Source organism: Lepidothrix coronata, unplaced genomic scaffold (genome assembly GCF_001604755.1).
Source record: "Lepidothrix coronata isolate B3197 unplaced genomic scaffold, Lepidothrix_coronata-1.0 Scaffold174, whole genome shotgun sequence".
Lineage (NCBI taxonomy): Eukaryota > Metazoa > Chordata > Aves > Passeriformes > Pipridae > Lepidothrix > Lepidothrix coronata.
Genome location: NW_016690354.1, coordinates 1,430,993 through 1,453,923, shown reverse-complemented (window position 1 = coordinate 1,453,923; position 22,931 = coordinate 1,430,993). Strand labels below are relative to the sequence as shown.

Here is a 22,931-nt window from a genome sequence, read left to right as displayed (position 1 = left end):
TGTTTGGGACTGATACTTTTTCAGCCACATATTGTATATGTCATAATCCAGCTTTTGATAATTGCAGTATGTAGAAATGATGCCAAATTATCTACAACTGCCAAACATGCTAGAATCAAGTTTAGGAAAGTGATAAATAGTAGAAAGGAAAGGATACCTCTTAGTGGAGATCGCTTGCAGATGTTATATGTCTCATATTTTCAGCCATCTCCCTGTTTTTGGCACAGCAGTGCAAGCTCTTACATAAGTAATTTAAAGCAGGTACTGCAAGCTATGTCCCTTAGTAACTTTCTAAGACTACACAGATACTGTTTAAGGCCTTCCTTAAGGGCTGTATGGGCAGAGTTTTATGGATCAGGGGACAGAGATAGTAGCAAAAAGACAGTGAGTATTTTAGATTATGTCAATGTCATAATGCTTTTGTTAGGGTATGGATGGAGGGAAGGCAGCTTAGAAGAGGAGACTCCTTTAAGGCATTATAAAGGAGCTTTGTGTCAGGCCTGTTCTCAGAAGATACATTGTAGAGACAATTTTGAAACTAAAGGCAGTCACTAAGCAAGATGGGAGAATACAAAGAAAAGATTTCAGAGCTTGATGGGTATGCTTAGGTGAAGTGAAAATGAAAAATCTGGCAATAGCTTTCAGGCAGAGTGGAAGACAAGTGAGATGATTGCCTCAAACAGCAAAGACTAGCCCAGGCAGTAAAATGTCCTGAAAAATATCTAATTGCAGCAAGAGTCTGGAACAGCCTCCCAGGACACACAGCCAATCTAAACCTGGTCAGCAACATGCTAGAATTATGAATAGGCTTATTCAAAGACTAGCTAGAGATAACAAGGTTTGGACATAAAACATAAAAGATGGCATGGGGCAACACAGCTCAGCTGGAACTTTGTTGGCAGGTCCTACATAGGCAAGGGCAAGACTCAAGGTGACCTATAGCCCATCAGGAAGGGAGGATCTTTGGGTTGCTATCAAATGGTTGACTTCCCGGGTATGTCATGGCACGAGTCACTGCACTGTGTAGGTTGACTGAAGCCCCACCAGGACAGGCTGTGGCCTCAAGTTCACTTGCCCAACTGTGTTGATCATGCTGGCACTGCAGACTCGCTGGAACTAGGAAAAGGACTGAGGAATGCGTATCTGCACAAGCTCAAAGATGGCATTATGAGATAACAGCAAACAGAATAACCAAAAAAGGAATGACCCTGGCTATTAATTTGTGATTGGAACAGGAACTGAACCCAAGCTCATCGTGCGCACTGGTTTCACGCTTGATTGGCTTGGAAGGGCTGAGCACAGGGTGTAAGAAAGGAATAAAGACAGAAGCCACACACTATATCGACTTGGACTCACCACCAGCTTGCAGATGGACTGACAGCCCAGCCATCAACAGGGACACTCCTGATGCCAGCTGCAAGGGAAGACAAAATTCAACCCTGTGTGGCTTGAGTGTGGTGAAGACATTCCTGGGGAAACTAGTACCAAAAGGAGACCTCACAGGACATGAACGAGGGCAATAATTTGTGCACCCATATTATTTGAAATAAGGCTTTAAAACTTTGGTTGATTGTAAATATCTATCTAGCTGCAATAAGGAAGAGCTAAGTAAAATTGTCAGGTTTTTTAGGTTAGTTTTTTTAAGCATATGTTTCTTCTGAGGTATTGTTTGGTTAGTCTCAGAATCCAAAAGAAACCCAAGATGTTGATGTGTCACACTTATACTGAGTTGGAAAAGAATATGATTTAAGACATCAGGAATAGCTTGTAGTTACTTCTGCTTGTTGCATTATAAAATATAACAGTGATAAGGAGGAAATATTGCACTTTTTTGTTGCAAGGAGTAATTCTATCCTTGAAGTCCACAGTAGGGCACAAACCTTCATCAGTCTAACCCTATCCCGTTATTTTGTGTGACATGCCTGTGACAGGCTATTAAGAATGTCACCTGCTGTGTACCACCTGAATTATACCCTGCCTGTTTTTCATTCTCAGCTTCGCTGAGCTGTCCCAGTATCCCTGCTTTCCCTTGCTCCCCGGGAGTGTAAAGCAAATCAATTCCTGTCCTTTTAGTTTAGAAGGGATAAAGTTGTTGGTTTTCCTTATCCTTTACCGCATCATTACAGACTGTAGTAGATTGTCATGACCCACATGCAAGGAGCATCAGACCTCTTTTCTGTTCCTTTTCAAATGAAAACATAGCGATACACTCATTCCCTGCTTTAAAACCAAGCAACATTTAAAGGGGCATGACCTGAGTTGTAGTATAGCAGGCATGCATGAGACTCAACCCTCCAGCACTGGATTGGAAAAGGACTCTGTATTTGCAGTTCCCTGGGATTTCTGAGCTGCTCTGCTCCTTGTTCACCAACAGATGTCCACATTTTTCTAAAACTATGGGCCGTAGGACTTGCAGATAGGCAAGGTTTAATTTTTAAAAAATTGTTTCCTGGTATGGTTATGATTTCTTCTCCTTTGCTTCTGTACATTCCCTTCTATTTTTTAGTAATTTCATTTATGTGATATATACACTGTCCTTTATTGATTACAGATGTAGATTTTCAAAAAGACTAAACAACATTTTTTTTTGTATAGACATCTCTTCTGATTCAGCACATTCCTGTCTTTACTGTTCATAACTCATCAGCCTAATTTCAATTCATAGAAAGTTAATAAAATTATTTTAATTAAGATGTTATTTACCTTTCCAGATGCAAAATTATTTTAAAATACCTAGTCAAGTTTCATCAGCTGCTTTCATTTTGTTCGTTCCTTGCCTTAAAAGCAATCAAGATTACTAGACAAATGTATGTATAGACATTCTGATTTTATATTTCTTTGCATCCTGTTAGCCAGTGAGTCTACCCTAATGTGTGTATGTTAATACCACCAGAAAGGATGGGCAATTCATGTTTGGTTTTTATTCCTTAAAGCACACCAACATTTCACCAGGCTTAGAAATTGTAATGTTTTGTCATCTATTGCTGTGAAGTGCCATATGAAAATAACACCAATAACAGTAATTATGGATAGCAATTGCCTGACTGATTCTCCTGTACTTTTACTAAAAGATACTCTTTTTAAGGTTTTATCAATTTTCAATCTCTTTCCTAATAACTCTTGGGATTGTAATTGTAAAAAAAAAATAAATACAGTAACTTTCTTTGTTAATTTCTTTCTTGATCTAATTTTAGAGTTCTCATTAATTTGCAACCTAATCTACTTCTTTGGCTCTATTTTCCTAGGATGTATTTAGATTTTGATTTTTTAAATTTTATTATGTAACCTTGGAAAGGTTTTCTTTTAATGTATTTTTTTCTAATTTTGTCTTTCCATTCAAGCTTTCCTGCTTGGCTGCCTGCACCTTCTCCATCTCTCTTTTCTGGCTGTGTCAGGGGAAGTTCAGATTGGATGTTAGGAAAATGTTCTTTACAGAGAGAGTGCTTGGTCAGGCACCAAGCCTGTCAGAGTACAAGAAACATCTGGGCAATGCTCTTACTCATATTGTTTAGTTTTAGGCAGTCCTGTGAGAAGCAGGGAGTTGGACTTGATGATCCTTACAGGCCCCTTCCAACTCGAGATATTCTGTGATTCTATGATCTGCACTAGGTGCCTTCTTTTGCCATAGTTTTGAGCACTTTTTAAGAAAGCTGGTTGTCCAAGTGTTGTGTTCTCTTTTGTGTGCAGTCAGTTGCATCTGAATCTCTTGCTTTATCTCACCACATTTTTTGCCCATTGCTTGATCTTTACAACTCATGTCTTACTGCTTTAGCTTACCTAACATAGCCCAGTGGTGACTTCAGGGTGCTTACACTTTCACAGGTACAGGGCAAAGAATGTTCAGTTCTGGGAGTTGTCACATCCACGGAAACACAAGTTTGAGCCCATTCAGAAATGGACCAGCCTCACAGTTACCCTGGATGCTGTATGCATGGGAGCACACACTGGCTAAGACCAAGTTCCTGATCCTCCAGCAGTGCAAGCTACTGAGCCCAACACCAGCCCAGGCTGCCCCAACACCAGCCCAGGCTCTCGCTTGAGTGCTTAGACCAGCTGCAGAACCCGCTTAGTCTTGCAATGTAGACACTGCTTTTCTTTATAAGAATGTGCCGTAGAACTTTGAAGCATCCTCACAGTTTTTATGTATGTTAAATTTGTATTTGTGCAACACAGCACACAAGTCACAGAATCACAGAATGTTTTGGGTGGAAGGGATTTCAGTGATCACCTAGTCCAAACCCCCTGTCATGGGCAGTGGTACCTTCTATTAAACCAGGTTACTCAAAGCCCTATCCAACCTGACTTGGAACACTTTCACTGGTGGGGCATCCACAGCTTCTCTGTGCAACCTGTTCCAGTGTCTTCCTACTGTCCCTGTAAAAGATTTCCTCATTATAGCCAATCTAAATTTACCCTCTCTCAGTTTAAAACCTTGTTGATGATGAATAGGTATAATGAATATAAGTATTTTTGTCTCTTCAGCAAATGCCAAATGTCGGCATTCCTCTCCTTGCTCAATTTGTCAAAAAACATGTGAAGAAGAAAGAGTCTACCAATTCCTTACTAGCTGCAGGGTTTGCAGCATACTTGGGTTTTGGTTATTGTGCAGAAGACAGGTGGACTGTAAATCTGAAATAGAGAAAAGAGTGGAAAGCCCATGGGTCCACTCTATTTAAGAAGAACAGCCAAGTCCCTAGGAATTGTGTGTCTCCCTCACTTAGGCTGCCTGTGTTCTTAACACGTGATCCACCCCACTGGCTGTCCTGTGTCTTTTGTCCCGTTCCTCACAGGTTCTCCACGATCCCATACTTTTGACTCATGAAGATCCTCACAGGGTTTACAGGGACCTTAAAGGCTCACTCGGAGTGACTGACCACTTGACACACAAAATCTGTTCCCTTACTCACCCTTAGAGCTCTCTCTGGTCATTTGTCTCACAGATATTCTTCCTGAGTGGACCAAGGGGTATTCCTTCCTTTGTAACACATCTCTTTTGCTTGTGTGTGATGGCTTCTGGACAGCAGATGATACAATCTCAAGTCTGTATTTAATGAAATCCAATTATCTTCCCACGGCATTTTTGTCCCTTTTCCAGAGACAGAAAAAAGGCTATGATAGAGTTAGGCATCTTGCAGGATTTATAAATGTATGCTCCAATACCTACTCTCAATTTTCTCAGTTCTGCAGGGAGTAGGAACTGTCTGGAGGTGAGAGGTATAAGGGGCAGAAGGGAAGACAAGGGATCAAGAATCTGTCTGAGACACTGTCATGGAGAATTTGTACTTCCATGTTAAGAAGGAAGGCAACTAGCAGCCAAGATCTTCCCCTTCCTTCTGTGTGTGCCCAACAGTAGTTGTTTCCTCCTGACTGACACGAGAGACATACAGATCAGTCTTCTGTAGCTTCCTTCAATTCTTGTTAGCCATGTGTGTTCTCTGTCCCTGCTGTGTTTTCTCCCATCTCTCTCTTGAAAGAGATCATCTGTAGTTGTGTCTGTTCTGGGTCTAGTGAGTGCACTTCATTCCCTCTCTCCACACTGAAATGCTTAACACAACTGAAACGGAGAAACTGTGATTACATAGGAATTGGGAATTCTCTTATATGGTGACAATTGCTTTCAGTTGAGAGAGTTAAAATCCTTTGCAAGGCAGCCACACCTTGCTCTGGATAAATGCCAGGGAGCAGCAGTCCTCCCAGATCCAGAGTCTAGGATGTTAGCTTTCAGATCCTGTGATAAGAAGAAAGGTGGGGGCTAAGAAGTTTTCTAAGTTTATTTCAAATCTAGTCCTGTAGGGTAATCATCATGTAGAACACCTGAAGAACAATTCTAAGCACATATACAGGCTACATGGAGAATAAATTGAGAGTAGCCCTTCTGAGAAGGACTTGAGGGTGTTGGTCGACAAGAAGCTCAACATGACCTGGCAATGTGTTGCAGCCCAGAAAGTCAGTCATGTTCTGGGGTGTATCAAAAGCAGTGGGACCAGCAGGTTGAGGGAGGGGATTCTGCCCCTCTGCTTCACTCTTATGAGATACCACCTGGAGTACTGCATCCAGCTCTGGAGTCCCTAGTGCAAGGAAGACATAGACCCGTTGGAACAAGTCCAGAGGAGGGCCACCAAGATGATCGGGGAGCTGGAGCACCTCTCATGTGAAGACAGGCTGAGAGAGTTGGGGTTGTTCAGCCTAGAGAAGAGAAGGCCCTGGGGAGACCTTAGAGCTCCTTCCAGTACCTGAACGAATCTACAAGACACCTGGAGAGGGACTTTTTACAAGGACATGGAGTGATAGGACAAGGAGTACTGACTTTAAACTGAAAGAGGGCAAGTTTAGATTAGATGTTAGGAAGAAATTCTCTAGTGCGGGGATGGTAAGGCACTGGAGCAGGTTTCCCAGAGAAGCTGTGTGTGCCTCATCCATGGAAGTGTTCAGAGCTGGGTTGGATGGGGCTTTGATCACCTGGTCTAGCGAAGTGGAGTGAACAGCTCAGCAGCATCAATCCTTATTCAGACAAAATAGCTTCTCAGGTCTTGTTTTGCCCCTGTTTTCCATTGTTTCAGGCCTGCAGAAACTTGTTTGCCCCATTGCTTTTGTTCTCCTGAGCCACACAGTCCAGTGGACAGAGAGGGGGTCAGGTACCATCTTGCCTTTGTCTGAGAAAATGACGGCGGGTGCTCTCTATGGGAAGTGGTTTTGTTTGTTCAGCGGTGGATACGCTTTTGTGAGTAGAGCACTCTCTCTTTTGTTCCTTCTTTAATTGATACTGATGTGGTTATGGCAAGTTTTTCAGGAAAATTGTGATTCCAAGTTGTGGCCTCTCCAAGTGTTTCCTCCGTTGTTGTAAGGGATCAGGGGAATGGGCAACTTGAGTGGGGTTAATTTTCCTGCTGGGTTTTTAAACCAGCACAATGGGAAGTGTAGTTTTTGTCCTATGTTAATCAGCATGTTTGACTCATAAATCTCATGTTAAACAACAGTGGAGTCTCATGATAGTTTGGATGGAAAAACAGAGCTTCCAGGCATGTCCAGAGGATAAGAAATGAGAATGATACTGTCATTCTTGATCAGGTTGCTGTTTCTAAGCACTCTGGGACTTCTGACAAATCCAAATCAAGGATGCAGCTGCCCCAGGACTTACCATTTTCCTGCGTTTGCATAACAAGTATTTGCTTTCAGGGTAACCAAATATGAAATGCATGTGAAGACTGGTGTTGGCACAGGATGCTGCCCAGGAAAGGGCCACACCCCCGTGGTGCAGCTCCTTTCATGCAGTAAGTGTTGTGTTCCAAGTCACTCCTCTGAATCCTGAATGACAGAAACTGCGTGAGAGTGGGTTGTACTCTCTGTCTCAAAGTCTTCCTGTTTGCACAGTCACAGCTGCTGCAGCTCGACAGAAGACAACCTCAGGGAAAAGCTAAGCCAAACTTTCAAACTGAGCATGTGACACCCACAGACCCCAAAGGGCTTGGCAATCAAGGTTAGTACCACCCTCCTTACCTTGTAGATGGGAAAACAGATGAAACGAAGCTACAGAAAAGAGAAATTATTTTCTTGAGATTGCAAAGCAGTTTGGATCAGAGAACTAGGGCATGAGTCTCCTGTGCCCAGACCTGCTCTCCTAGGTACTGTGTGACTTAAACTGAAGTTATTCCGGGGAGCTGGTTGTCTCCATTGTTTGTGCTTGCTCTCCCCCAGCCTCAGAACAACTTCTAATACTAAGCAAGAGCTTATAGGGCCTAAGTGAAAGTAGAAAAATACAACTTTGGAACAGGATGTTGCAGCAACTGTGTGTAGCTCTGTACATATCCAATTAGGAGCTAAAATATGAACTGCATGTTTGAATTATGTTGTGTTTTCTGTTGATACAATCTTTTCATTTTCTGGGTGTAAACCACCTCTACCAAGCAAGTTCCTAACAGACTTCCTGGAACCTCTGGCACTCTCCCTCTCCAAATAAATTGTTAATGGGAAAGCGAATACCTGTATTTCCCTATTTTGTCCCATGGTGCTTAGCAGAATTTGTCGAAACAGTAATTTTCTTTGCCTCCATCATACTTGTCACTTTAATTTTGTTGATATACTTGTCACTTTAATTTTTTAATTTTTAAATTTAAATTTTAAATTTAAGTTAAATTTAAAATAATTTTTAAAATTATTTAAATGGTAAATACTGTGATAACAAAGCCAAAAAAGCAAACAAAAAAAATACCAAATCCCAAAAAATGTTGTGTCCACAAAGCTGATTCCTTTTTGTTTGGAGTTCCTACTAGACAAGAAAATTACTCCACAGGATTGTTACAGCTGTCCTTTATTGCTAAGCCATGCTGTAATGGATGATGGTCTTCTCTCCACCAGATAAGAGCTTCCTGAAGATGAAACCCTCTGCCGTCTATGAGCTGTTAGTGGACGGTGTTGGGCCATGGGACTTCACTGGCGGTTTTGTTCCTTGTGAACTGCTACTTGTCGGAGAGGATGCCTACCCTGTGCTCCTGAGTGCTAAGAAGCAAGTTCTGATTGCTGTTTCGCAGTATGGGAAGGGCCGGATGGTGGTTGTTTCCCATGAAGGAATCTTGAAGGACTCCAAGTTTTCCCAGTTCCTCAGAAATGCTGTGGAGTGGCTTAAGCCTTGCCCCGAGGCCCTGGTTGGCGTTCATTCTCGGTTGGATTCCCTCTCCCAGGTGCTGCTCAGGGCTGGCACTAAAGTACAGGCCGGGGCAGAGCTCAGCCCCTCCCTGGGAGTGTACTGTGTGGATGCCTATGACAGCTCGAAGGCGAAAGACCTGGTTGGCTTTGTAAAAGGGGGTGGAGGGCTCCTCATTGGAGGCCAAGCCTGGCACTGGGCTAGTCAACATGGCAAGGAGAAGGTGCTGTTCGAATTCCCTGGGAACCAGGTGACCAGCGTGGCTGGCGTGTACTTCACAGGAAACGCTGTGGAAAAAGGCATCTTCAAAGTAGCTAAGAAAATTCCCAAGATCCCATTGGTTGTCCCGTGAGTATCTGAATTGCTCTCTATTTAAACAATGGTTCAGGTTGTGCAAGTGAGCTGTTTATAGAAGATTCGTGAGGTGAGACTTGAGGATGATGGTGAATGCTGGTTCTTTAATAGCCAGGATGGGATGCAACTGTTGTCTTCAGTTTAAAGGGAACCTTTCCACTCTTTGTAATTGGAAAGAATGGTGTTTTCTACTGCTTCCAGTGCAGCTGAGACAGGCACAGGGAATCCATTCATGGAGAAGAAAATGAGGGGAGCCATCTTTTAGAGCATTCTGCCTGATCAAGTGTATACCTGAGTGCAACACACAGCAACGGAGGGACAGGAGGAGGAACTCCTTTCCCTCTCCCCACATTGTACAATTAGGGCAATTTTCCCATAGCTGAAAAACAGGTTGGTGATGAAGCACCAGGGCAGCCCTCTGGGCCAAGCTTTGGCTGACAGCTGCTAAACCTGTTTAGCCTGTTACTTGCAGGAATTCACCTTCTGCAGGTGAGACCCTGGGGCCACCCCAGAGGTGATGAGGCAGGCTGGGTGCCACCTTCCTTCTCAGTTCTGACATGGGCTGAGGGCTGGAAATCTCAGTGCTCACAGTTTGTTTGGGATTCCAGCCTGTCCCTTTGGGTCCTGGAGCATCAGGTGTAAAACTCAGAGCTGTTATGACTCATATCACACAGCCGACCAGTCGTTGGAGTCCTGGGCATTGCTCTGCCACCCTCCTCCCCTTGCCAGTGGCTGTGCCTGTTGCCACTTTCTTCTGAGTTACACAAGGCACAGCAGGTTCTCCTAGGAGCATGAGTGCTGCTGCACTTCTGCTGTGTGGCAGCTTCATTTCACTGTAGGGAAAGCCACAACAGTTGCAGTAAAATTCCCTGCAAGTCTTTCCTTCACAGCCTTTTCCTTGTGGATATATAATACTAAATTTCTAATATTTTCAAGCAATTTGATTTGATACTTTCTGGATGCTCAATTTATTTAGTAATAAAGGTAGTAGAAATCTTAGCTGTTGGATTCAGTGAGATGCTTAGAATACAGCTAACAAATAAAGTTACTATTTAAAATTTGCTGGTTCATTTTTGTCCCCACCTGTATTGCACAGGCATGTTCCCACTGCTTCATGCACAGTGCATAGAAAAGGGAGAGGGCTGGAGAATTCAGCAGAGAAAAATTGCATCGCAATTATTGTGACTTTAAATGATAACTAAGGTGAAATATACCTTGTTTAGGTTGCTTCTGTGGTGATTTTTATTCAATCCAGAGCCACAGAGAAATTTAGGTATCTAATTTCTGTGTAACACAACAGCTCTGTGCCTCTAGGCCTTCCTGGCAGCTTTGAGTACAGAGAATCTGACTGCAGTCTGAGGCAGGTGCTGTGACATAAGCCAGGGCACATACTCTGTGTGACAAAGGGTCTCAGTAAAGTAGTAACCAAAGGAGAGCTGCAGATTTAATTCCTGTGATACAGGTGTGCAGAAGGGAAGCATAATTTATTCTTACTGATTTGGCTGCAATGGCCATGTAACAACAGATACTTTACAGGTGTTAGGGGAAAACTGGCAGAACCAGGAGAAAGTGTGTACAAAGCAAATGAGAATCATTCAGCATGTCTATATCCACAGTGACATAAAGGAGTTATATGGAAGTAACAGAGATAAGAGGGCCTTGCACAGCCTAATCTCTTTATATTGTGGAAACCAACAATGTGAGGTAAGGTGAGGTCTATGTTTTAGGGCTCCAATTCAGCTTCAAATCACTCATTATTTGTCTAGCTGTGTGTCTGCCTGTCCATATAGCCCATCTGTCATTGCTCTCCTTCTTCAATTCTCAGCAGTGGCAGAGACTGGGAAATGGCAGAGAGAAATCTTTTGGGCTTGCCTAGTTGTTAAAGACTAGGGCGGGGCAAATGGAGAAAGTTTCTGTTATAGATTTGCCAATTCCCACACCATTTGCAGTTTAAATCTGCAGTTTAAAAAACATGAAGGGTTTGATTTTTGAGTTTCTGCAATGTATTTAGATTTTCAACTGGCTCTTCAAAGTCATAGATCTAGAAACTTCCTTTTCGCCTGTTCGTTCCTTTTTCTAAATGAGTGCTGAGATTCTTACAGATTTGTTTGGCTATAGAAACTGAGGCTTTAAAAGGAAAAAAATGAGATATTGCTGTATTTTATTTTTTTTAATGAAAGAACTGACAGCATGATGTACTAGGATGAGGGAGGAAGAATAGGCAAGGATGCATGAGGTTGGTTTTGAGCCAAGAATTGTGGGATGGGGGCTAACCTGGACCTGTCTTGATTCTGCAGGCACCAGGCCAACCTCAGCCTTGATGCTGAGTTTCTCCTGCGTGATGTGCTGGAGCTGGACTTGATGACGGGGGGCATTCCCTCCACCTTGCTGGTGCATGGTGTACTCTCCTTCCCCCTCTGCCTGGACAGCTCGCACCGCTGCCTCTTGGCTGCAGCACACTATGGCCGAGGCCGTGTTGTGGTGGCAACCCACGAGAGCCATCTGTTCTCCCCAAAGCTGGCCAGATTCCTTCTCAATGCTGTCTGCTGGCTGGATGCTGGGAGAAAGGGGCTGGTGGGTGTGGATCCCAGCCTGAAGAAAACGTGTAGTCTCCTTTCTCTGGAAGGGGTGAAGTCGCAGGTGTCACAGCTGACAGGTGACCTCAGTGTGTACTGCTGCTCTTCCTACAGCGACAGAGAGGCGGAAAGGATTCACGCTTTCGTGGCAGAGGGGGGTGGCCTATTGATGGGAGGCCAGGCCTGGTACTGGGCTTCTCAGAACTGTGGCAAAGCTGCTGTGGCAGAATATCCTGGCAACAAAATCCTGAACCGCTTTGGGCTGAGTATCCTGGGGCAGAGTGGCCAGGCGACCAAGCATCGGCCCGTGGGGCCTGGGGAGCACTACCACTTCCGCAAGGCACTCCTGCTCTTCAGCACGCAGGTGAACAAATGTGAGGAGCTCACGGAGCCCCTGAAGGACTGGCTGCACTGCCTAGCACGGGACTGTGCTGCCTTCCTGCACATCCCAGCCCACGACTGCCCAGCATATGCCTCGCTGCACCGCATCCTGACCAAAGTTCTTCAGAGAAGTGGGATCCCACAGGTCAGCAGGCACTGCCCTGTCAAGAGAAACTCCAAAGAGGCAGTCCTGCTCTGCATGGCAACCGAGTTGTCCCTCACCATGACAGACAGTGCAGCCCTGGTGCAGAAATGTGCTGCTGGGGTCTGTGCCCTCCCTGTCACTGTGGAAATTGATGGCACAAACCCAGGTGAGGAGTGTATCTCCTGTCCTCTTGAAACGTCCTGTTGCTGGGCTCGGTGTGGTGCCCGGCCTCAGCATGCATCCGTCTGTGTATGTGCAATTTCACTGTGGGCTTGAGAGGAGGCCAACTTCTGTGTAGTGGCAGATGGGATCCTTTTGTGGCCAGCTCTGATTTCAGCACTCTGAAACACCCTGTGAAAGTCCTTCTTCCTCACTGTTGGTGCACAGGCACCTGGGGAAGACAAACCCCCTAACAACTCTTACCCCAGGGTACTTGCACAGCACAATGGCTTTGGCAATAAAGCTTCTTTAGGAAACCCTGTGCTCTACACTACAGGTTGCTGTTGTCATAGTTGTGCTGATACAGCCATCTATGGAGACATCCTACAAAGAGGTAGGAGTTAGAAACATAAGGGATTTTTGTTATCTAGATAATTTCAACTTGAGTTAGAGCACAGTCTCACATCTTGCCGTATCAGCACAGTTAGTGGAGTGAAGATCTGGTTTTGGGGGTGAAAACGGGAGGCTGGAAGTATGTTGGGAACTTCTTGGGCTGACACTACCACTGGAGCCAAGGTATTTGTAATTACACCATTAATGATTTGTCTACGCTTAGGCCTTGTATCTGTACAAGTTTGCTGAGATTCCTGCTCATAACTTATATGTTTAAACTCTAGGTTAAATTCCACTAGTAAGGTTTTATCCCCTGGACACATTAATCTTGAGATTTTATGGGGGGTTTTTTGGTATTAGGATATGATTTAGAGGAGTTGTTTCCAAACTGTTCTAATGAGATGAAGGAGACTGTTTCTGGAGTGGCAATGCCTGACTGCAGAGGTTATGCAAAGAGAAAAGTTGTGGAATAACTGCTCACTGGTTTTAGCATTAATGAGTCTGGACAAAAGGGGAAAATTGTTAGGGTTGGTTGAACTGAATGGATTGGCTCAAACACAGTATTTTGTTTGAAGAGAAATATTCAGAATTTGTGTAATTTCACATAAATAAAAAAGAAAGAAATGCTAGCAAACCCTGAACACCATTCAAAACTGCCTTTGATGCAAATTCAGCAAAACTGAAATGAACTGGTAAAACATTGTGATATAGTCTAATCGGCATTTTTCTGTGGATTAGATTTTGCTTGACAAAACTGGTCTTGCTTTCTTGGATGACAGGAAGGGTAGTAAGCTGGGTGCTTTACGACAGTTCAGCTCTTTTTAGGACTTTTGGTGTCTGTAATGAAATATGCCTAAGTAAACTTTATGTCAGACCTTGGGAGTAGAATGTACCCAATAGGTACGGTAGAGATGGGTCAGTTTTGCACTATGTACTGCAAGTATTTAAAGAGATCTAGGATGAGGAGACTTGCTTTTCCAAGAGAAGACTGTCTAGAAACGTGCTGAATTGTAGTGACACGATGGGATACCTAGCATGGAACGATCTCTTTAGACCTTCTCATAACTTCAGTCATCTAGAAATGGGAATTCCTGTGGGCTGCAGCTTGTGCTGGAAAAATACAGTCAATAAGGAAAAATGCAATGCTCCTGTCAGTCTGTTATTTGGGAAATATTTTATGACCATTACAACTTCAACTGTGTTTAATACCAGCATAGTTGGCACCCCTTATGAGAGCTTTAGGGTAAGAGGATCTGAGTGGAGGAGGTGTTGGAATTTTGGTTTCTTTTTTTATTATTATGTATTATTTTTAAAAGGTACTAGTAAATGCATTTAAGCTTGGAATTTCCAGAAGTTCAGATTTGTGTGGGCTTGCTTATTAATGGTTTGATGTTCTTGTTCATGCTGCTACCCTACAGCTTTGAAACTGTATTTCTGACAGGTTGGGTAAAATGCGAGACGGTTCTCTGAGTGTAGAGCAAGGGATAAGAAAAGGATGGAAGATTATTCTCCTGCTGAAACTTGAAATCTCCAGAATCTGTAATGGTCAGGACAAAGAAGTGCTTGACTGTTCAGGACTGTGTTATCTCTTACCTTTAGGTAAGACAGCCTGGAGGAGTACAGGACTCTACCTCCCTGAAGGGCACACAGCAGTTATAACATGCCCATGCCTAGTGGTTGGTGCTGGTCTGAAGGTAAGGTCTCTCTATTTTGGCTTTAGTTTACACTTCTGTATTTGACAGGTGAGCGTTCAAAAATTTTCTCCTTAATGTTTTTTGCTACCTTTTCAGTCCTTTCCTACTGCTGCCACCCTGTGGCACTTCGAATGCTTTGTTATAATTTTTTCACCTCATGTTCTTACTCTTTTCTTTCGCATTCTTCCTGGTTTTGTGTGCTGGAGGGATAATTGAGTGTGGCCGCTGCTTGAGGGCAACTATGTTTGTTCTGTTATTGTGCAAAGAGGACCGGGCCCTTCTATGCACCAAACTTGATTCCATCTCTTCAGATTTCTCATAAATTACTTTGACTGTGCTGTCATTAATGCTCGTGTAGATGTATCCAGAGCAGAGATACACTGTTACTTGGGATCCTGTTCTCCACAAAATATGACACAGGTAAATGCTTACCTGCTTGAACATTTTTTGCAGTGACCTTCCTGCAGCTGAAATGCAAAATTAATTCAGGTGATCTGTCTGATCCTGCAGCCACATGCTGTTTGTTTTCCTGCAAGAGGTCCAAGATGTAAGCCATGAGCACATCTCTCCATCTCCTATGTTACAGGACGTGACTTTGATGCTGGTAAAGGGTAGAGGAATGACCAATGCAAGTATAGTGTAGTGAAAGAAGTCACTGTGGTACCCTGACCAGCTGGTGAAGGATGTAGTTGAGCCAGTAATAATGGGAGAATAGCTGTAAGACTGTCTGAGACAGGGATAGCATTGAACTTCATCAGCTTTTTTCATTGTATTTATTGATCCTGGCCACCACAGGCTGAAAAGTTGAACTAGGCTGGAGCCGGAAGGCTGCTTCTGCGTGTGTGCTCTGCAGGGACAGTGCTGTAGCAGAGAGCTCAGGATGTTGAGGTCAGGCTGCCAAGTTGCACTCGGACACCTTTGATCAGCTGTTCCTATGCTTCTGTTTGACAGGTGCAGATTGGGTGTCACACAGATGACCTCTCTAATGCCAAAGAGCTGAAACGGGCACCAGTGGTAATACGCACCTGTGATGTTGCCTGCCAGAAGCAGTCCATTTCTTGCCTCTGGGGTGGCCTGATTTACATCATAGTACCAGCAAAGAGTGTCCTGGGGAAGGTGCCCATTACAGTGGAAGGGGCAGTCAGAGCTCCTTTCTTCAAGCTTGGTATGTTTGTTTACCTTAGAGCTTTTTCCTTAGGGCTGCTCACAGATGCTGCTGTCCCTGTGACTGAAAGTAAAGATGGTCCTGTGCTTAGGAAGGTCTTAAAAAATGCTTGGGTTTAGGAATAGCCAGCTTTAGTTTCCTTACTGTTGTGTCCTCTGGGATTCCCATTTTCCTACGCATTTTTATAAACGGTAGAAAGGTGGCCCCCAGGACTGTCAACCTCACTTCTGTGCCTGGAAAGATCATGGAACGGATCCTCTGAGATGCTATGCTAAGGCACATGGAGAACGGGGAGGCAATTTGGGACAGCCAGCATGGCTTCAGCAAGAGTAAGTCCTGCCTGACCAACCTAGCGACCTTCTATGACGGAGTCATCAGTGGACAAGGGAAGGGCTATGGATATTGTCTATCTTAACTTCTGTAAGACCTTTGACATGGTCCCCCCAAAAATCCTTCTCTCAAAATTGAAAAGACATGGACCTGTTGGAGTGGGTCTAGAGGAGGGCCGTGAAGATTACTGGGCAGCTGGAGCACCTCTCCTGTGAGGAAAGGCTGAAAGAGTTTGGATGTTTAGACTGGAGAAGAGAAGGCTCCTGGAAGACCTTACTGTGGCCTTTAAAGGGGGCCTTTAAGAAGTATGGGGACATACTTCTTAGCAAGGTCTGTCATGATAGGACAAGGGGTAATGGTTTTAAACCAAAAGAGGGAGACTGACCTCTGCCACGACAAAGCATGCCTTGTTCTCTGCCTGCTTTACTGTGCCCCCATCTGGCCATCTCTAGTCTCTACAATAAATCTCTGGTGAATTTCTCGTGTTTCCAGCAGTTTCTCCTGTCTTCCTGGATGCAATTTCTTCTTGCTCTTCTGTCAAACTAAACAGAACCAGGGTTGTTGTGTGAAACAGCAAATCTCTGCTAGAGAAGAAGAGATCAGACACTGGAGAAACTTGATGCTTCTTGTTCTCTGATGGAAAACAGGGATCTGTTCTTGCTATGTTACTCTGTTATATGCCAGTCCTTTTCTGTCTGTTTCCTACCCATTAAAGAGCCCGGGGAGACTTCCTAAGCACAGAATAAGGATTGACTATTTAACAGCCACTACCCCCAGCCATGGAACTGTTTTCCATGCAAATTTTGTGACCACAGTCTACTTCTCCAAGCCTGACCTCTGTAAGTGTGCTCGAAAGTCAGAGCTGCTCTAAAATCTACTTCCTTTGTTGTTGATGTAGGGGAGACCTGTGAAAGACAGTGGAAGGCCTGTATCCGACACTACCCTGCTCCCTGGGCAGAACTGGCTGTTGAGAATCTTATCCTGACGGTGCCCTCCGACAGCATCCGCCACATGGAGAACCCACGGCCGCTGCTGACCCTGTGGAATGAGATCATGGTGGCAATAAGCAAATTGGCAGCCATACCAACAAAATTCCCAAGGCCAGAGAGGATTGTAACAGATGTCCAGATCTCATGTGGTAGGTACATTGCCATATGGCCTTCTCAAGGGCTAAGAGACAAGTGGCCTCCAACAGCAGTGTCTGTTCCTTCAAGGTTATTTTGCTAAAACCAGACAGGGAACATATGTGAGGTGTTAAATGACTGTGACCCTTGCATAATTGCAAGATACTCCATCAGGGTGGAAATGTGGTAAAGCAGGGCTTGAAAAACATATTGACCTTTTCAGATGACTCCCTGCTCTCAAAACTACCATTGTCTCCTCAGCTGTTCTTCTGTCTGGGTATGTTAAGATGCAGAGCTGCTGACTGCAGTGGCTTTAGCTCACATGTAGTTACTCATTCTCCCTTCTGAATGCCAGTACAGCTGGGAGACAGTGACCCGATTTCTATTTTTTCTCTGCCTCAGCCACAAGATTGGTTTTATGTGTTCAGGGACAATTTTTAAACCTCCAAGTGCCTACTTGCTGGAGATAGGCTCCACAAAGGTTACTATGGGCAAACCTTAGCCCAAAAATATGTGCCTGAGAGGATGGCAATGGAGAAGTAGAACCTGTATTGCTGTCAAAGCCCGTGAGTGTGTGTTTTTGCAGCTGATGCTTCCCACTCCAGCTTTTCCAGTTGAGAACTGAGTGCCTCTGATCTAGAGTCAAATTATATGGTAAATGAACTTTGCAATAAAAATTTTGTTCAGTGGTTTTTCAAAATATACTGGTTAAATTCATCATCCCACAAAGAGCCAAGGGCTTGGCATGAACCCTGATGTCCTAACTCTTTACTAAGCCACATGGAAAGAATTTGTGACACATCTTGGGAGCACTAAGTTCTGCTATCCTGAGCAAATGTCCATTATAAAGATCATAGTCTACAAACATAAAATTCCCTTCTGGTTTGGGTGGACTAAATGGTTTCACTACCATTATTGGACCTGAACAGTGATTGCTAAATGCATACATCCCTCTTGTTAAAAGAAGAGGAAGCACAAGATCTGAGTTCCTGTGGGAAGGGGATTGCCATTCATGTTCTCCAACTTGGGCAGTCTTTGTGTTCAAAGTCAGCTGTGTAGGCTCCCTATGCAGTGAGTGTAAAGGGCTGCTTGTTCCCTGTTACAACAGGCATTTGAATTTGGAGGCATGACTCTCGTATCAAGTTTTGGGCTTCTTCAAGAAGGACCAATTAGGGATGAAGACACAAAGGAGTCATAATAAGTAAACTCCCTTGTAATGCAAGATTCTTGTCCAGCATCATGGTGGAAAGTTGTTTACAGAATAGCTATCCTACAAGGCTAAGAACAGGCTTAAGTATGACAACCTTCGCAGGAAAACTCTGTTTTCCATGTGTCTCATCCACACCACTGACTCCTGGAGTGCAGACCTGCAGTATCCACACTCTGCATGGGAAGACTCAAGGTCTGCCATGGTGCTGAATCACATGGTTGTGTCAGTGCCAACTGTGCTCAATTTGTGAATATTCTGGGCAATGGTCAGGCCTTTCCCCTCATCCTAAAATCTCAATCTCAGTTCAGCCATGAGTGCATGCTTATGTATAAAAAGGGAAAGAAGGTGAAACTGTGCTTAACTGATATTCCAGTCCTACCTTTACACTGCTTATTTGACTATTTGCTAGGGCAAAACATGATGCACTTCCTTACCTCACAAGAGGGAAAATTGGTCATTCATAGTAGTACAGTGTGGTTTGTGAGATAATGGCAACACACTCAGAAATGGAAAAAAAAGATTAGTCACTTATGTCTGAGAGGCACTGAGGTGAGCACTTAGTGACATGTGTTGGTACCTGTCCTTCCTGCAGGCTGGATGCACGCTGGCTATCCCATCATGGGCCACCTAGATTCGGTGAAGGAGATGTTAGATATGAAGCATATGCAAACTACTGGTCTTTGGGGTCCTATCCATGAGCTGGGACACAATCAACAGCAGCAAGCATGGGAATTTCCCCCTCATACCACAGAGGCCACGTGCAACCTCTGGTCTGTCTATGTTCATGAGAAGGTGCTGGGGATTCCCAGGCATCAGGCCCATCAGGCCCTAAAATCACAGTGTCGGAAGGAAAGGATAAAAGAGTATCTGAGGAAAGGCGCTCAATTAAAGGACTGGAACATGTGGACTGCTCTGGAGACATACCTGCAGGTAACTGGGAAAAATGCGTGCATTCTTAGTGCAGTCAGTGAAGCCTGTGTCAGAGGGATGTCTGCAGCTTGGTGACTGTAGTTGTCAAGCCTCATAAATGTTTACTTACTATCTGGGTTCATCTTGGACTCAGAAAGCACATGTGAGGTATATAGACAGAGTGTTTAATGCTGATGTCTCCTGAAAACCTTCCTTTGCCAGACTTGGGTTTAGCCACTCATGGAGGTAGCTTACTGCAATATACTAATCTTTCTCCCCAGGAGAGAAACGGGAACCGCTGCTTGTTATACAGCATGGGAAAAGGATGATCAGACTTGGGCACAGTTCTTTAATCCACTGCAGATTTCCTGTGGGACACTGGGCTAGTTGGTAAAGAAACCTTGGCATTGTAAAATGTCTAGAAGAGCCAGGCTTTGAGCAATATTATGGCCAGGCTCCTTTTTACAAAACATGCAAAGAGCAGGGTGTTTTGTCAGTCAATGCACTGAGTGGAGCCAGTGTAGTCCATCAAGTGGGAAGGGGATGGGTTCAGCTCTAAAGAGAGATAAAACATGAGATTTTAAAATGTGAACCCTGTCCTAGATTAAAGTGCATTCCCTTGGGAAGCATGCAAGAGAGATTTTCCTCTTTCCCTTAATCCTCTTAGCAACCAGTAGTCTAATGGACAGGGCACTCAATCTGATTTCAACTGGGGACTGTAAAGCAAATGTCCATTATGATGTCTTAACCTACTGAGTGATGTAAAGTGAGTTTCCCTCAGCCCCCTTGTCCGGAAGCTCTCACATCTTACATAAGCAACAAAATATTTAAGTATCAATCCTGATTTTTTCACATCCCAGAGAAGCACCTGAATCATCAAGCTGAAGAGTAAACCTTTGGTTTTTTTCATGCAAGGAATATAAAAATAGTTGTACAGAGTGAAAAAGTTTTAAAAAGGGAAATTTTCCCACAATACCTTACCAGTTTGGCCGCTATCCCCTGCCTCACTCTCACTTATAGGCTGGTGTTAAATAAATATGTATATTTATATATATATATATATATATGTAGTAACCACCTCCTGTCTAACACGGCAGGTTACTAACACAACTGCTGGAATAAATGTGACATGAAAGAACAACTACAATTCTGCAACAGCAGCTTTTCTGTATGAATCCCTTTTGTTCTTATTCCTAGCCAAAACATGTCCTGCTCACAATCTTTCCTTCCTGTTTTCTCAATAATCCTTGTTCTCCTGTGCCCCTTCTTTCTAGATATTCTATCAGTATCCTCTGATGCTTTTTCACTGCACAAGAAGCTTTCCTCTCTCCAAAGCAGCAGCTTGTATAGTAGGTTGCTGACATTTCTGCATCTTTCATCTCTGTTTGTTTTGGGAGGCCAGTGTAATAGGAAGGTATTTTTCTGTATTCTAGTTATGCTCTGAAACCTGAAAGTTGGATGCTTTCATCTAAGTTTACATTCATTCTAGAAGACACTGCAGAAAACTATGAAATCTTCTATTGTTTGTAACACAGGAATAATGCCAGTGAAATGATAATTTAACTGTTTTTACAGTATATTCTTCTCCATCAGTTGCAGGAAGGGTTTGGTTGGGACCCCTTCACCCACCTCTTCTCTGACTACCAGAAAATGTCCACCATCCCAAAAGACAACCCTTCTAAGATGAACTTGTGGGCACGGAAGTTTTCTCAGCAGGTGAATAAAAATTTGGCTCCATTCTTTACAGCCTGGGGATGGCCTATCAAGAAAGAGCTGTCTCTGGAACTGTCCTCTCTACCCAACTGGGAACAGGACCCAATGAGATCCTATAAACCATAAAGGAAAACTATCTAAATCTTGATTCTCATACTAGCTATGGCCTATCTTTTTCTCCTTGTGTGCTGCATGACAGCTCTCTATGTGCTTAGATTTACACTGGATTCTTCAGCTTCTTGCTGACAATGGAGGCCAACCCCAACAGAAATTCAACAGGAACTTGTCTGCAGATCAGCAATCTAAGCTATCTTCTGAAAGATTAAATAACCAATGAGCTTTGTTCTGGGTTCTTCACCTCAGGAGGAATGTAATTCTGAGTTGATTTAGTTCCTACAGAACCTTTCTCCGATGAAATGGAAGCTTTCAGGGTGAAGCAGTCACTGGAACAGTCTCAAGGACAGTCTCAAGGGAATATAGATCTTTAAAGCAAATAGTAGCCTCCACAATGTTGTACTCTTCAGTCATAACCTCAGTGACATGAGATTTTCACTATTGTTTTTCTTACCCTAAAATTCCCTAATTTTTATTTCCTCTAATTATGCAGAACTTCCACACCTACTATTATGAAAGTGACCTTGTAATGTTTATATACAGGTTGTATAATACATAGCTGATACTGAAATGCTGTAGATTTCTTCCTACATTCTATGACTCTGTGACCCAACATGCAGCTTTGTGTGTATAAGTCAATTATAAGTTGTAGCTGTCACTCTTAACCATGGCCTGACAATAAGACACATGCCAATGTAGATGGGAGAGGGGAAGCAAAGAGGTGACTTGATTGTAGTCAGTTTGTAAACCAGCCCATGGTTTAACTCATGGGCTCATCAGAAGTTAAAACACAGGCACTGACCTGACAGCATGAGGGAGCAGAGAGAAGGAAGACAACTGTTCATCAAGACAGTAAAAAAAGACCAGAATAGAAATTACCCAAATACTTGTTACAACAGCTTTTCATTTTTGTGTTGGCTCAGATGTAGTTCTGATTTCCCAATGATTTATCGGCCTAATATTTTACTTTGTCTTTCAAACTTTTTTCCATTCTTATTGACAACTAGCATGAGTTTATCTTCCAACAAAATAAATGCAGAAGCCATACATAGTTTAAACAGTATCTCAGTACTGGTTCGAAGGTTCGGAAGACTTACATGGTATAAAGATTTAGACCTGACCCTACCTACAGAAGCATATTTCATCCCTAATGAGTTTATGAATAAAAGTTTAGCTTGTGTCCACTTAAAAAATATACAAAATGTGTCAAAGTGCTATCAGATCTGTTATCAGATCAGTATATAAACTGGGGGGAGTTGGCCGGGTGCCACTGATCACAGCTCAGGGACAGGCTGGGCATCGATCAGTGGGTGGTGAGCGACTGGACTCTGCATCACTCAGGTTTCCTGGGGTTTATTCCTCTCTGTGTCTCTTTCTCTACCTTTCATTGCAACTATTGTTGTTATTATTAACATTAGCATTATTGTCATATTTTACTTTCCTTCAGTTATTAAACTGTTCTTAGTCCATGACTTTAACCTTTCTTTTATTCTACTCCATCACACCCCATCCTCTGCTCAGAGGCAAGGCAGTGAGCAAGTGGCTACGTGGTACTTAGTTTCCAGCTACTGTTAAACCATGACACACATGAAACACTGAATAATTTCTGTGACATCGTATTTCAAGCAGCAGTTACAGAACAATTCAGCATGCATGGGAAAATCCTAGGACACATCTGAGACCGACCTGAGCAGGAGCTGAAGTGGAAAAAAAGTAAAATAGATTAGGAGGCCACACTGACCTTAGCAAAAATAAAACCAGAAACAGAGGATTTTTGTGCTGTGATAAACTAAGAATGGGTGGGTTCGGTGGTGAGGTTTTCAGATTACATGTAGACTTACTGGCTTCATTTTTATAGTCAGTTTGCTTTTAATGGAAAATTGTCTGCTGTTTCTGTTTACTCCTTTCTGCTAGTAGGGAGCCCAACAAAGATTTGATGAAGGCTTTCCTATTATTATCAGGCTAAGGGGGATTTCACTAGTAGCTGAAGCATCGGATTTGCCAAGGCACTTGGGGAAACACA

At 43.5% G+C, this 22,931-nt stretch overlaps 1 protein-coding gene across 3 annotated transcripts in view; it reads left to right on the top strand.

Annotated features, from left to right (window-relative positions):
• The window catches only part of LOC108504731 (TRPM8 channel-associated factor 2-like), a 25,474-nt gene extending 2,543 nt beyond the window's left edge, over window positions 1-22,931 (top strand). Inside the window, exons 2-12 of one of the 3 annotated variants that reach the window (XM_017830079.1) lie at window positions 6,561-6,721; window positions 7,177-7,271; window positions 7,355-7,477; window positions 8,356-8,989; window positions 11,293-12,263; window positions 14,249-14,343; window positions 15,295-15,508; window positions 16,737-16,976; window positions 18,765-19,102; window positions 20,675-20,797; window positions 22,430-22,931. In XM_017830079.1, the coding sequence (XP_017685568.1) occupies window positions 6,681-6,721; window positions 7,177-7,271; window positions 7,355-7,477; window positions 8,356-8,989; window positions 11,293-12,263; window positions 14,249-14,343; window positions 15,295-15,508; window positions 16,737-16,976; window positions 18,765-19,102; window positions 20,675-20,797; window positions 22,430-22,483 (2,928 nt within the window). In that variant the 5' untranslated portion in view covers window positions 6,561-6,680 and the 3' untranslated portion in view covers window positions 22,484-22,931. Of the gene's footprint in view, window positions 1-6,560; window positions 6,722-7,176; window positions 7,272-7,354; window positions 7,478-8,355; window positions 8,990-11,292; window positions 12,264-14,248; window positions 14,344-15,294; window positions 15,509-16,736; window positions 16,977-18,764; window positions 19,103-20,674; window positions 21,787-22,429 lie in introns of those variants that run through there. The other 2 variants (XM_017830078.1, XM_017830080.1) reach the window with 2 other exon arrangements.